Source organism: Chroicocephalus ridibundus, chromosome 1 (genome assembly GCF_963924245.1).
Source record: "Chroicocephalus ridibundus chromosome 1, bChrRid1.1, whole genome shotgun sequence".
In the NCBI taxonomy this organism is placed as follows: Eukaryota; Metazoa; Chordata; class Aves; order Charadriiformes; family Laridae; genus Chroicocephalus; species Chroicocephalus ridibundus.
In genome coordinates this window covers 149,444,293-149,458,876 of record NC_086284.1, presented here as the reverse complement: position 1 = coordinate 149,458,876, position 14,584 = coordinate 149,444,293, and the positions used below count along the sequence as shown (strand labels likewise).

Genomic DNA, 14,584 nt, shown 5'->3' with positions numbered 1-14,584 from the left:
TTCTTTCTAAAGCTAGATTCAACATAAGAAAAAATTAAACAAGTTCCTAAAGAAGCTGATAGAAGATAGTGTTCCTACCCAATACAGAGGGTGGTACTGGATTTTCTTTGTCATTTAAAAATTCCACTGAAATGACTTTGACACTGAGTGTGATGTCTGCCATCCAGGTGTGTGTTTGTCCCTGACCTCTTGCTCTGACACAAATGAAAGAAACTGATTTGTCGTTTTTACATAAAGTGTTTCTTTATGAAATGAAGGATTTTTTTCATTACCATATAGTTACAGTCTTAGAAATATCTAGTGCAGATGAACTGCTCCAATATTAAAAGCATCACTTTTTCCAGCTTGAGGAGGTAGTTACACCAATGCAAAGGTCAGCTGTTGTCAAAAAGGCCAGTTCCATCTCCCCTCGCTGTGCTGTGAGCCTGCAGGAAGGTTCTTGCCATGACAAATGATTAATTTTCAGTTGGGTGAACTGGATCACTAGGTGACTGCTTGAGCACTGGTGTGCAGGAGCAAAGGGTGGAGCGGACTTGTCATTTTAGAGCAGCTAGCCTTTTTCTCAAAGCCAGCTGTAAGAGTGTAGCCCCAAGTCCTGGCTTCAAGCAGAAGAGGTGGACCTGTGCACAGAGCATGCCCCCGCAGACGACAGCTGTCTCTCAGTCTTTCGGGTGGGCCAGGCACATGCAGTTCCAATGCAGCAGCCACGTATGTACCTGCCTTACTGTGGCACTGAAGGCCGAAGCCGTGCTGCTTCTATCCCAGTTGCAGGTTGTGTGCTGTATTTTGTATGCAACATCAAAATACTTCAATGTTACAGCTGCCCCTGCCTTACATTAATTTCAGTGGTCTCTGGCGGGTGTGAGTCTGCACGCTTCACATCAGAAAATTCTAGCTGTTGGGATTAAAACTCAAGAAGTTGTCACCAATGCTCCTAGCATTTTGTTACTCAATATGTGAGAGAGCAGCCTACCAGAGTTGGCCAAAGATGGCTTGCGTGTAGGCTTTGAATGGCATGTCACGGCTCCAGCAGCTTGGAGTCTCACAACAGCTTGAAAAAAACACCTGTGAAAGAAAACAGCTCCCAGCTTCTGGCTCTCACGGAGGTATGAATTTAATGTCAGAAAATGCTGGCAAGGTCATCGGAAGCATCACGTTTGTTCAAGAGGAGGTATCATCCTGCAGTTTTTTCTGCTGCTGCGGTTAACCTATGGTTGTAATTGGAAGAGACAACCTGGTGTGTGTTTTTTCTGAAGGGGTACATGTTGCTGGGTCAGCAATAATTTTAAATAAAAATTAAGTGTTATTTCAGTTGTATGGTGGGATAAGGATATAGTTGTGAGGGTCAGGATGTAAGACTAAGAAGATAAATTATAATATTTTTTGCCGTGTATGTTTCCTGCGTAGCCATCAAATCTGCTGACAGTTCATTTTGTAAATAAACTGTAGTTGTTCTTTGCATTTATGAAAGAAATGGGTAATGCAGAACAATCTGTGTAGGTGTTGAAGCTGAAGATGTGAAAATACAAGGGGAAGCAGCCAAGAAATACTTTTGTCAAATGGATATTTCCAAACATCTAGAGCCAATGGTTTGATTATACGAGACCAACAGGCATCAAAGTGATTGACAGTCTGCAGATAAGCACTGGGTGGTGGATGTAAACTCTTGATCAGATGGGGTGCTAAAATTTCATCTGGCAAGTTGAATAATGATATAGCCTGTCTAAATGACCTTGTTCTTATGGTACTTATTTTGGCCAATTCATCTTTTAAAATACCTGACTGTATGCATTTAAACACATTCTAAAAAGTACTCTTTTTTTCAATATAGGGCAACCATTTCCTAAAAGAAAATACCTAAAAGAGTTCATTTGTATTTATCCATCAGAATTATTATTTTTTTTTTATTTAAAAGGGCTAAATTGCTTTAATCTATAGAGAAAGAATATTGTAGTTACTCTTAATGTATTCCACTTCCTTACCTAATAATGAGTAAGTGTTGCTGAAGTTGTCATAAATTGTTGCTAGTACTTCTGCAGTCTGTCTGAATTGTAGTGTTCACTTATTTTATATGCAAAACTTAGCATTGAGATGGGAAAAAGTAGCTAAAACGCTACATAAAGGAAATAGTACTTAATGTTGTGTTCGGGTTAACTTGCTTTTTTTTGCTATTTGTATGTATGGATTTTATCATTATGATTTTTAGCGTGAATAATCTTTATGTGGAATTATCCTTTTAACTGCTTTTTCTTTTTTGTATTCTTTTTTTAACTAAGTTGGCGGTTTTGAGATCATTTGGGGGAAGGTGTTGGAATGATATAAAAGATTCTACACGGCTAGGAATCTTGAGTATTAGATGATGACATTTGATAGCACTATCATAATGTTACTAACTTTTTCTGTGTGCATTCTGAACTAACAGAAAGATATTCCAGTATCTGGGGCTCCTGCCAGTTGTGATGATGCCTGTAATAACAGATCAAGATAAAGCAAACCAAAACTGTAGATGAAAGAGAGTTCATTTATTTTTTTTCCTGCATTTTTTGGTATGAACCTGACTAATCACCTGCTGTCTGACCTTGGACGTTTTCCTTTAGACCACTGCCTCTAAATGCTCCCCCCATTCCAGTCTGTGCCTGGTAACAGAGGGAGGGCGCCAGTCTCCAGTTCGTAGCCATAATTTGTCTCTGCCTGTTTCCACGACACATTTCTCAGCCCTTGTTGCATAAAACTGTGGGCTTCCATTGATGATTTTTTTTTTTTTTTTTTGATCGTATGAATCAAAGCAAGGAATTAAGACTGTAGACTAATAGCATTAAACAGCATGGAAGATAGATTCAATGCTTCACAGGGCTGTTTTTGCGAATTGCTGACAGGTATTCTTAGCACCAACAATTAGGCGTAGACCGTCACTTAACTCTGACAATCGAGTTAACCTCGCCATAGGAGCATAAGAGCCATGGCGCGGCAGATCAGACGGTGGGTCCATCTGGCCTGGCTTTCTCTCCCTGGTAATGACTTGTGCCGATGTTTAAGAGGAAGGTGTGAGAGGAATTAACATATCGAAATGTGATACTTAAACCCTTCGGTATTTTTTTGTGGTTAATATTATTACGGCGTTTTTTCTGAAAAGCGGTATTTGCTGAAGTGCTGAGGCCTGCCTAAGTTTTAGAAATACTTGAAGCTAACAAGACAAAGAATAGTAGGGAATGATGAATTTAAAACCAGAGAAAAGAGAGGAAATGTGGCTTCTTTGCAGTTACGTCAGTTCTCCAGGGTTCCCACAAGCCTGACTGGCATTCACACCTCTAGATTAAAATGTGTTGTATCTTCTTCAGGATCTCTAATGTGAAATATGAGGAAACGAACATTAAGTTCAAACATGAACATAAAGTATGGATGTTAGAAGAAAACAATATAGATTTTTAAAGGATGGGTGCAGAGAAAATCCTGAGATAATTTCTGATCCATTTGTGATTTCAGACAAATCCCAAACCAGTTTTATTTGTTGCTAATGTTTCAGTATTTTAGAGCCTTCTAAAACAACTTGCTGCCGTTCTTCTAAGGCAAAAATATTGTTATTTTTCTGAAATGATCAGCTCCTGAAGCTGAACCCGAATGGACTCAAAGAAACAAGAGAGCTGCGCAGGGCTGAGCTGTGCCCTCGGACCTCGGAGGTGACAGCTGAGACGTTCAGCGTTCCAGTTCAGTGCCATGCTTTATGCCCCGTGTGTCTCTGTACTTGAACTTTACGTCATAAGCAATGAATATGTTTCATAGAGTTTGTACTCTTTTGTCTGAGATGAATGCAGGCCCACACACAGTGTAAGCTTCAATTAATTATCCTCTGGGGTCTGGTGCACATATTTGCATATGCTCTATCAGTGGACCACCAAGATTATTCAATTAAATCCTTACAATGGCTTTAAGAAGGCCAGCGATTAAAGTGTTAGTGGTGACTGTTCATTTATAAAATAATTGTTTTTATAAATTTCAGTGTCTACCCTTATTTTCCTGCAAAATAGGATCTATTGTGAGAAAAGCCTGAAATACAGGATGTGTCTGAATTGGTACCATAATTAAAACTGATGCACAAGTGGATGCACCAGCATTTTGGCTGCTTTTTTCTGTCAAATTGTTTAAAGAAATACTTCTAAGCATTTCCCAGATGATAAAGCATTTACTCTGCAGAAGCTTGCCAGACCATCTTCCTCTCTCAGCAGACTGAGGAAATGTCTAGTTACGACCTAGTATATTCTAATACAAGAGCTTGATAAGCATGGCTTTCTTTTAAAAGTTCTACTGAGTTATTAATAGATTGTTATTTAATAAAAATGGCTGTTTACTAGAGGTGTGATTGTGGAAGTATGCCAATTCCTAAGGCATTGGGAAAGGGATAAAGAAATCACTGAAGTCATTTAGGTATCTGAAGTCAGTGTTATGTTGTTACACTTCAATGTAACCTTGGCTAATATGAAAAAAGAGAGATTTGCTTCATAGGCAGCTAATGCTGTGATTCATATAATCTTTAAAAAAACCCAAACAAACAAAACTAAATCCAAAACAGACCAATCATAAATGCTAGCAGATGGGATAAGGGGAAGATATCCCCAGAAATCTGACAAAGGTAGAAAATTCTTAAGAGAAATAAGGTGTTTAACTACTACTGTTAAAGCATATCAGATTTTGATCCTGATGTGCTTAGCTGGATTTTTGAAGCAATACAGTGTGGTTTCACCAAACGCCTCTTGAAAGTCCGCTGTTGAATTTGAGGTAATAATTTACTGAAATTATATTTTTAACATATATATTTTTATATATTATTGCATTTGTAACTCAATAAATTAAGCAGCCTTACTTCTGTGCAGTTCTACAGCAGGAGTTTAATTGAACAATTGAATTTTGCTATAACCCCTTCAATTATTCTTTAAAGGATGTCGCTGCTATAAGTACCTTGAGACTAAACTAAACAAGATTCTGAGTTATATGATACAGGAGTAAAAAAAAAAAACCACAAAAACCAAAAACAAAAACTAAGCAAGTCATATCTTTTAACAAACCAGCAAGTAGTCTTGAGTGAAGATAATTGACAGGTGAGATCTAAGGAGACCAACAATCGAAGCAAAGTGAAATGTGAGTTTTGAGAGAATGAGAATCCACAAAATTGGGGTTATTTCAGTAATAGGTAATTGTGTGCCGTTATTCAGGAGTGGAAAGTAGGGAGAGGAAAAAAGCATGACAGTGAAAGCATTGGAATCATTGCACAAAAAGAGTGGAAAGTTGGGAGTTACGTGCACAGTCAATCATTTTGTGGCCCTCTGGTTTGTTAACTGGGAGAGAAGGAGAGGCAGAGACAAGGCTTTTGAGAACTAAATATTGAAAATGGAAGAGTCATGCAACAGATAATGAATGTATATTCATAAGTGTGCTCTTTTGTCTACACCTTAAGCAAAAAAAACCCTGCAACACCCAAACCCCACACAATATGGTGAAAATCTGGGGCAAAACAGATTATTAGTAAGAGAACTATAAATAGGGGGTAACTATAGCAATTTACTAAATACCTAGATTTTGTGAAGGGGAATTGGCTGGCTGTTCTCAAGCACTTGTTCTGTATTTGAGAGTGATCCAAACTGGTTGAAAAAACTGAGGTGAGTAAGTGCTTGTAGGATTTATTGTTCTTGTTAGCAAATGCACAGTTGCTTCCGAACGAAACACAAAGTTTTCTATTTTTTTCAATGTCCTCTGATGACAGAATCCTTTGAGCTCCCTTTTGAACTTGAAGTGGAGAGGGGGCTGGATTGAGTGACAGGACAGTCAAGGTTTTCGTTGCTTGAGAGGTGACAGTAATGCAGGCTCTTCAAGCCGAATGAAAATTTTGCAGCATGGCTTTCACTTTTTTCAGAGTATGCTAATTGAAGACGTCTTGTCGTCTTGAAACCAAGTGAGCTTGCAGAGAAGTCTGACCCAAGTCAGACTTCAGTTGGAGATGCTTTTAACAGCAAGATTATTTTTTTGCATAGGCCATATATTAACATATTTAAATATATATATACATATGTAGGTATTTAGCTGCTTAATTTGTCTGCATTCTCTTTTCTTTTAGTTACCTTTAGCAATTCTTTTTCAAAACATAATTATTCAAAACCATGTAAAAGTTGGTAAAAGGAACTGTTACTAGAGTATGTCTCTAGATTTCATACAATGAAATGGAAGCACAAGTCAAAATTGCCTTTTGAGTTCATACTTCTAACACTTGCTCAAGAGCACATTTCACTTACGCTTCTGACACTGTAATAAATTTACGAAGGCCAAGGCTTGCAGAAGTGAGCTTAGCGATACATGTTGGAGATAATTTTCTGTCTAGTGAGCTTTAAAAACATTTAAAGTTGTTATGCAGCTGTCAAAGCATTTGCTAAAAGTTTTTACTGAAATTGGTGCTTAGCGTTGCGGAGGGTGACTAAGACAACTGAATTCTCTCTAATTTACTTGGTGTGATGAATTGCTCCAGGCAGTTTGGTGCAACTGTGATTGTGCTGTTACGCAGCCTTAAGTGCATTTGTTCCTTCTAAGTTCAAGTCAGGTTTGTTTCCGGTTCTGAAAACCTTTTAACATCATATGTGTAAGAAAATATCAATTAATTGGTCCTAGTTAACTCATTTTAGTGAAACGCAGCAAGTTTATTAGTCTGATAATCTGAGTGGTCTAGCTTCAGCAGCAGAGAGCTTGTTCTTATCAGAACAGCTGCTGACTGTGGCTTTTTGATGCCCACTCCACAAGTTAGTTTTTACTTTTTCCATCCTCTCTAGGAGAGGCTGCAGCATCCCTCCAGCGTCAGGGAAGCGAGCTTTTGGGCAGCAATCGCTGATCAGGCATCTGATGTCACTCTTCAATAGGAAGAGGCAGTAGCGGCCAGATTGGAGCATCCAGTGCTGCTTCTGTTCCACAGCCACCTGGCTGAACCATGCTACTCCAAATCCCATTTTTCTTTAGGAAACAGATTGTGGGTTTTCACTTCAGAATTGTTACATTACTCTAGTTCTTGGAAGCTTTCCACGTAGTTAACCATTAAGGGATGAGGCTTGGATTTCAGCTGTGAAATACGAGGCTTACAGATTCAAACACCCACCTAACTATTTTCTCAAGCTTATCTCAAACAGCAAACAGTGTATTAGTCATTTCTACTACAGACTAATACTTACAGAATTGAAAAATTTCTTCATCTGCCGTGCTATTATCAAGGGACTATCAAGGGTCTATATTAGAAACTATGCCCAGGGATTAAAATGTATGTAGTGAAATGTTATATAAATTGATGACGCATGGCAAGTACATCTCACAAATTGCTGCACTTCTGTTCAAAGGCGTGTGGCTTTTGTGGCCTTTACCAAGCCTCAGTGTCTTATAAATTCCCAAATATTTTATCTACAGAGTAAAAGACACCCTCCCACAAAGTTTTGGGAAAAATGAATACACTTTATTTTTCTGAAAAATGCAGTGCTTGATTGGAAAGAACAGTTACTTATTAAAAGCTTCTCAATCTGCAATACAGTATATGCTATTTTATGAAGTATTTAATCCTAGCATTTTGAAAGAGTTTTTAATATTTGCACCTAATTACATAAACTTGCAGTTTTACATTGCAAGTATGTCATGAGAACATGTTAATCATATCTGTTCAAGCGAGAAAATGCTTTGTTTTTACATAAATGTTTTCGTTGGAATATAAATCTGGTTTTAGAATGGTCCCATTGAAAGAAAGGTTTACAGTTTCAGGAGAGTATGTATTATCAATAATAAATGAAAAGCTGGAGTACAGTCAGTTGTATAGAAATTTCCAGGTGTTTTTCCATTACAGCAGCAGCAAGGATACCAAAACTCGCATAACTAACTAAAGAGGGCTTAAAAGGGAAGTCTACAGAATTGACATGTTGCCTGAAAAAATAGACTCATAGTAGACCCAAAAAATGATGTCTGCAGCAACTATAGTTTAGGTGTTGCATTGTCTGCCAAGAAAACCAGTAGAATTTTGTTACGCACCTTCCAAGCGTGTGCACACACAAAGGATTATAAACACTTCGCTCTTAGCAGCATGTGTGATGTTATACAGGTCTGTCAGAGCTTTGCTTTGAAACTTGCTGTCTCTTTACACCCTCTTTTGTTCAGACTCCCTGATGTTAAGTTGCCATACTCATATGTTTTCCAGTGGAGCCGTGCAGCCTGGTTTCCAAAGTTGTTGTTTAAAAAGCTTAATTGAAAAAAGGCTTGTAATTGTAGGGTATGATAGGGCTGACAAAAAAGTGCTTGCATGTGCTATTTTCCGTACAGTGTGGCATTGCAGATTTAGTAAAATAGAAGAGTTGGTATAGCCACAGACCACATCCTTGCTAACAGTTGTGTAGGGACTGCATTTACTTAAATTTTTTCCAAATTCAGACAACTTCTTGTTAGATAACTGTAAGTTACTGCATTTATTTCAATTAGAAATGAGACAGTCTTATGCTAGAAAACAAGCACACAAGGTAAAAAATGCTGATGTGATTTTTTTGTTTTATTTTTTTTTCCCCCTGGTTCAGGAATGAAATGCTTCACAGAAGCAGAGTAAATCTGGCCTAGACTTGCCTTATGTTTGTCTCTAGTTGAAACTTATCTATAAATGTCAGTGCAAAGATTTAACATTAATGTAGAGAATAAAACTTTATTGCTCTGGTAATTTTTGCCTTCTTACCTTATCTGTAATCTTTTAAAATATTTTTGTCATGAAGCATGTATGAAAAATGTATAAAACTGTTTCTTATGTGAAATATCCCTATGTACTCTGAGTAAACATGTGACACATAGGGATTGCATGTTTGCAGAGTAGAAATTAGATTGTCAGACTGTGAATCTTAGATAAGATGTAGAAAAAATGTTAGGAGGCAGATACTTGGTGTAGCATTCTTCTGAAATGTGTTCTTCAGTGTTGACTTGTCAAAAGGAACAGTCTTTCTAAATTGAAGATAAAGAGGCGTGTTGAAAGTTGTGTCCTGGTTTATGATTTTGTTTGTATTCTTTCAGCGCAGTAGAACTCAGCCTTTGCTTTGATGGTCACGATGAGAATGAGCAAATGAGGCCTTAGCATTTGGGAACACATAAATAAAGTCTACAAAGAGAGGGCATGAGAGAAGCTTTGAAGTGGCATCTAGTTTTAATTTTAGTGGGAGCAAACCAGATGTGCCTTTGGGAGTTCTGGCCCGGCTCATTTTTTTTGGGAGGAAAGGGAACTCAACCAAATCATACAATGGAGAGACCCCAAACCAACTGTCCCCACCCTACTACTTTGATCTTCTGTGCCGCTTCTGAGTAAACTGCTCTGTTCCAGAGGAAAGATGGTCAAACCCTTAATTTTTAATTGTGTGCATCCTCCTGTACAACTGGATTACATTTCTCTCTTTGTTTCCATTTCAACTGGTGTTATCTGAATTTATTCCCTATACAAAAAAATCCTGGTACTGTTAAAGATTATAGCCATTTCAAAATGGCAAAACTTGATGGAATTTTGATTTTGCTAATTTTGCAGTGGTGTGTGTTAGAACAAAATACTGGTACATGGCACTTTTGGGTCAGCAGTCCTGTAAAACACAAGATAAAATTAAAATAAACAAACAATCCTGCTTGTGCAGGACTTCTGTTGGCAAGTGCTGCTCCTGGAATTATGCATTCTGTTGCTATTTACAAATAGAATAATATGTTTGAACGACATATTTGAGGGCTTTTTTTTACTAGTCCTTGGATCATATTTGGCCATCAAAATGATTGCTGTTGACTGTACATTTAGTGAGTAGATTAAAACTACACAACAAGGCTTTTTGAACGTGTCTAGCATTGGTGAAAATAAGTAAAATAATCCTGTCTTCTAAAAAGATTAAGGGTCTCCGGGAATGGAAAGGAGAAAGAGAGAGGATAAGAAGGCAAATAACATGAGTCAGATTCAAGGTTGCTGTCAACTTCTAACCTGAACAGGATAAATCCTTTTGCTCGGAGGGCTTGTCCATGCTAAATGACGCCAAAGCTTGCAGTGTTCAGAGGAAAGGATTGGGAAGTTGTTTAAATATTCTGGAGGAATATGGTGCTGTTAAGTTGGTATCAGTTGTCTTGCACTGAGGTGGCTAAAAATGGAACTTGTCCCTGCGTGAACTGTTTTGGTGTGGTTAGGGTTTTGTTTTATGGGTTGTTTTTTTGTTGTTTATTTACTGCTGGCTTGTTTTGGTTTGGTTTTGATCCTTTTATAGCAGGACATTGTCCCAGGCCACTACTGGAATCAAGAACAGAATATTATCTTGATACTTGCAAGAACTATGTTTTATTTTGCATTGAAATGCTGCTCTCTCATGTCATCTTAGTCAGCTGTGCCTGTTTCTGGAGCTCAACACATCCCAGTGGCAAATATTAATGAGGAATAGTTCATACCACATACCGAATTTGGAGAGTATGCTCATGAATCCTAATAAAATACACAGGTATTTTTTTGCTCTTTGGCTCTAGTGTTTAGGATGCCATTTAATACAACCTAACTATGGATGCTAAAATAGTAAGGGTCAGTTATATCCTTCAGTGTAAGTGCAACAGTGTGTGCACAGTTACCCTGTGCTCTCAAAACATGTTGATATGAAAAATTGATTGGAGAGAGAAGGAAGAGTGTCGTTTCCATATGCCTCTTGGAGGCTGTATCTCTGTATAAGCAAAAAGTTAACACACTGGCTTCTAGCTGCCTGTGTCAGAGTGAATCACTTTTTACCACATAATAAAAGTACAGACACATAAATATGCAGAGTTGAAACTCTGAGTTACACACTGGAGTTTGTATAAAATTGAAATTAGAGTTCTCAGTAAAAAAAACCCTTTTTTTGCTTTATTTCCCCTGAGATTTATTGATATGTATTATTCTAGTGTAATAACTGAAATGCTAAGCGTGTGTGTGGACCTGGAAATTCGTGGATAACTGAACAACTGTCTAAATCAGATGTTGAAGATTGTGAATATCAAATGGTAGCTTGGTTTTAATGAAGCTGTCTGTAGTGTGCAAGATCGAGTTTAAAACAAATGCCTTAACCTGGTGTTATGTGGGAGGGTTGTGACAATAATTAATTAGCAAGCTACTCTACACCTTATGCAAGTATTTTGAGGAGTCTTGTCAAAATATCAGCTAAGTTAATGCCAAAAATGCAATAATTCAGATGAGTAATGAAAAAGTTTTCAGATGGAAGTATTTAAAATCTATTCATCCAGTTAGACATATTTGCAGTTGTCACACTTCTTGGTTGTAGAAGCTGAATTTCCAGTGTTCGCTCATAAGATTTCACTTGTGACTAAGCTGAAGAAAGAGAAAAGATCATTCTTCGTTTGCCTCGCCTTTTTAGAAGGAAGTGACTATAAAGGTCTCTCAAATGTTAATAAGAAAGTATTGTGTATCCCACAGGAGAGTGTTTCATGTCTACAATATGTTTTTGCCTTTTTTATGGAACGTCAGCTACACCTCTGTACATCTTAACATCAGTGTGAGTGGAAAGGAAAACTGTCCAAAACCATTTTTGATATTTTTGGAATACAGACTTGATGCATGACTCAAGCCTGAAACAAAATGTTCTTGAACAGGTTTGTGTCAGTGCTTCCTCTTCTCTTTCTCCTCTTCTCTTCCCTGTTCCTGCTTTCCCTCCTGGGTTTGCGTGACCATCCCTTGACGATTGAGTGTGGCCACCTCCGCTGTCAGTGTGAGCCGGGTGCACTCACACAAAAAACATGGGATGCGTCTCCTCTGTAGTGGTCCTGAGTGTTGATGGTTCTGAGAAGAAGTCCTGATCCATTTATTTCGACAATTCTGGATGTGAGCTGGTAGCCAGCTGTCAAGGTTTAACATGAACGAGATGGCAGCATTTTGGCAAAGCTTGCGGAGTGCCAACTCATCTCCGTGATCTTTTTTTTTTTTTTTTTCAGTTTGGCGTGAGAGTTTCTGAAATGTTGGTGGGAACAAAAAGAAAGTTTTTGGAAGCGAAGAAAAAGAGGAATCACAAAAAACCCCTCAGGGTGTTTCGACCTTTAAGTCTCTTCGATCTGGGCCATTTTCACTTGAAAGGCATCGTAGGATTGTGGCAATTAGGAATGGCACAGGCTACTCGGGTTGTCTCTTTTCTATCCCCTCGTTGTAATGGATGCATTTCTGCAACAGAAGCTTCTTCAGAAGCTAAACTGAGAATTCTGCTGAATTTAGTGTGAAGATAACGTACCAGCGTTTGCTAGCTCATGAGTTAAGCTCCATAACATGCCTACCCATTTAGGTATTAGTAGGTTTTTAGAAACCAAGTAATGAAAATGCAAAGAATTGTGCTGTCTTTCTAAACTCGTGCTTTGGGTTTATGCAGATTTATCGAGCTATCCATTGACCATGAAAATAGTGTAAATATTTTATTAGGCTTTTGTTTGGAGGTAACTTTTAATCAATAATGCATCATAATTGCAAAATGTTATGATCCAAAGGAATTTTCAAGAAACCTGGGGAACATTAAGAGAGTCTTGTTAAGTTACTCTTGTTTTAAGAAACGGGAGGGGTAGAGAGTATAACATTTGCAAGATGAACTGTGCTACACAGTTTTGAAAGCTAAGAAGGTTAAATAAATTGGCAATAAAAGAAGTAGGTGTTCAGTATAAAGTGCCATTCAAAACTTTTGTTGTTCTGCACCTCTTGCAACTTAAAGAGCGTTTTTTGTGTGTGTCCAGGTTTGTTCTCTGTCCAAGAGTATTTTTCAGGGCTGAACTTATGATAAGAAAGGCATAGTATTATGTAAGATACCTTACATGAAAAAGATTATCATCACATATTCTTTGCAAAAGTAAACACTATCAAATGGAATTATTTTCTTCATGATTTACAGTGCTGATTTCAGATACTGGGGTTTTTTGCATTCTATACTTCTTTGGTTATAAATATTAAAGCGTTAAAAACAAGAGGTGAGTTTGTTTTGAAGCACGTGTCTTATATCCAAACAAAGCATCTCCATTATGTACTCATTGCCTTTTCTTAGTCTTATTCCTGCTTGTGTGTTTTTTAATTGCTGAACCAGGTTTAAATTTCGTCAGTGCAGCTTTCCTGCTCTCTTTCCTATGTGTCGGGGCCAGAGAGTTCAGAGGGGATGACTGCGCTTCAGCCACCCTCGCCTCTCGTGGTTGCACAGTCTTGCTGCTGTGCCAGCTCCACGCTTTTGGGTGTGAGACCCTGCTGCTTGCATGGAAGCTGGGGGTAGAGAAGCCCTGGTCTTGTGCAGGGACGAGATATAACCGTCAGCTGACGGACGTATCTGGTAGACAGTAAAGGCACCTCTGCCTCTTCTCTTCCTTCCCCTCTAGGGCTGGAGGGCTCAAGTCAAACCATTTCCTTCTTGAGTGGCAGCAGCTGGTAGTTGTTGAATTTTGGCAATTTCTCATAAATTGTGGGAGCTGCTGTGATGTAGCAACACCTGCAGTTCAGGGAAATGAGATATTGCAAAGTGAGTGCTTTGCGCTGATGAGGGTGAAGCCCTCAGCCGGCAGGCTCCCTGCTACTTGAAGGTATCCCAAGATCGCTGCAGGGGAGTAGCACTTGGAATTAAAAAAGTCACCAGCAAAAGAAAGTGGAACTGCGATTGCAACAGTTTTCCAATCACTGAATATTTATCGGTATTATCGGAAAATTTTAAACTAGTAACTTCATGTTCTGAGCTAGAAGACAATTGCTTTTACGGTAGTCTCCCCTTACAGAGTGTTTATGTTTGACTTGTCCCTGTCTAGCTGAAATCCTATTTCATATATAAAGACTTAGCTGAAGTGAATAATTGGTGATCATATATGGACCAGGAACACTCTTACTGCTCTCGTTTTTAAATTCAAAACTATTACCAACCCAGTGCCAATGTTTCCATCTCTTTCCAGAGTATTAATGAAGATTCTTTAATACTTGCTTATCACCCTTTTTGTTAGTTTGTATACATACATATATGTGTTTGTGTGTATACGCATACATTCTTATATGCTGTAATGAAATATTCGTAATTGTTTTCGCTAGGCTGATATACTTGGTGTACTGGATTTATACACTTCAGTTGGAAAATAAATATATTGTTACCTAATAATTTTTCTTATCTCTCTTCCGCAGTCATAATGAACGAAAAGTAACCTGCAAACATCCAGTAACAGGACAGCCATCACAGGACAACTGTATTTTTGTTGTGAATGAACAGTAAGTGGCATCTGTTTCAGTCCATAAAATACATGTTTTAAAACTTGTTAATATTGAAGTAAGATTCGGTGTTTGCTTAATTGCAATACTTATTTTTTTCCAAATCAGACTAGCATGTATAAAGTTTTTCTTGTTTAACTTTTTTAAAGTAGTATTAAATATTTAATACTAAATACCTTTTAAGATTAAAAAGCATAGCCCAAATTAGTCATATGATAGAAATGCACTATGTTTATGCAGTGTGATTTCTACTTGTCACTTTACTTATTCTGCAGTGTTAGCAACCGACCTATATGTAAAATAATAATCCAATAAACTTCCAAAAAGGCATACATT

General features: G+C 37.9%; 1 protein-coding gene across 21 annotated transcripts in view; it reads left to right on the top strand.

The window, feature by feature from the left end:
- The window catches only part of PLEKHA5 (pleckstrin homology domain containing A5), a 182,775-nt gene that overhangs the window by 89,932 nt on the left and 78,259 nt on the right, over positions 1-14,584 (top strand). For all 21 annotated transcript variants that reach the window (XM_063358518.1, XM_063358580.1, XM_063358484.1 and 18 more), the window contains one exon: positions 14,165-14,248. In XM_063358518.1, coding sequence (XP_063214588.1) covers positions 14,165-14,248 — 84 coding nt within the window. The remainder of the gene's footprint in view (positions 1-14,164; positions 14,249-14,584) is intronic.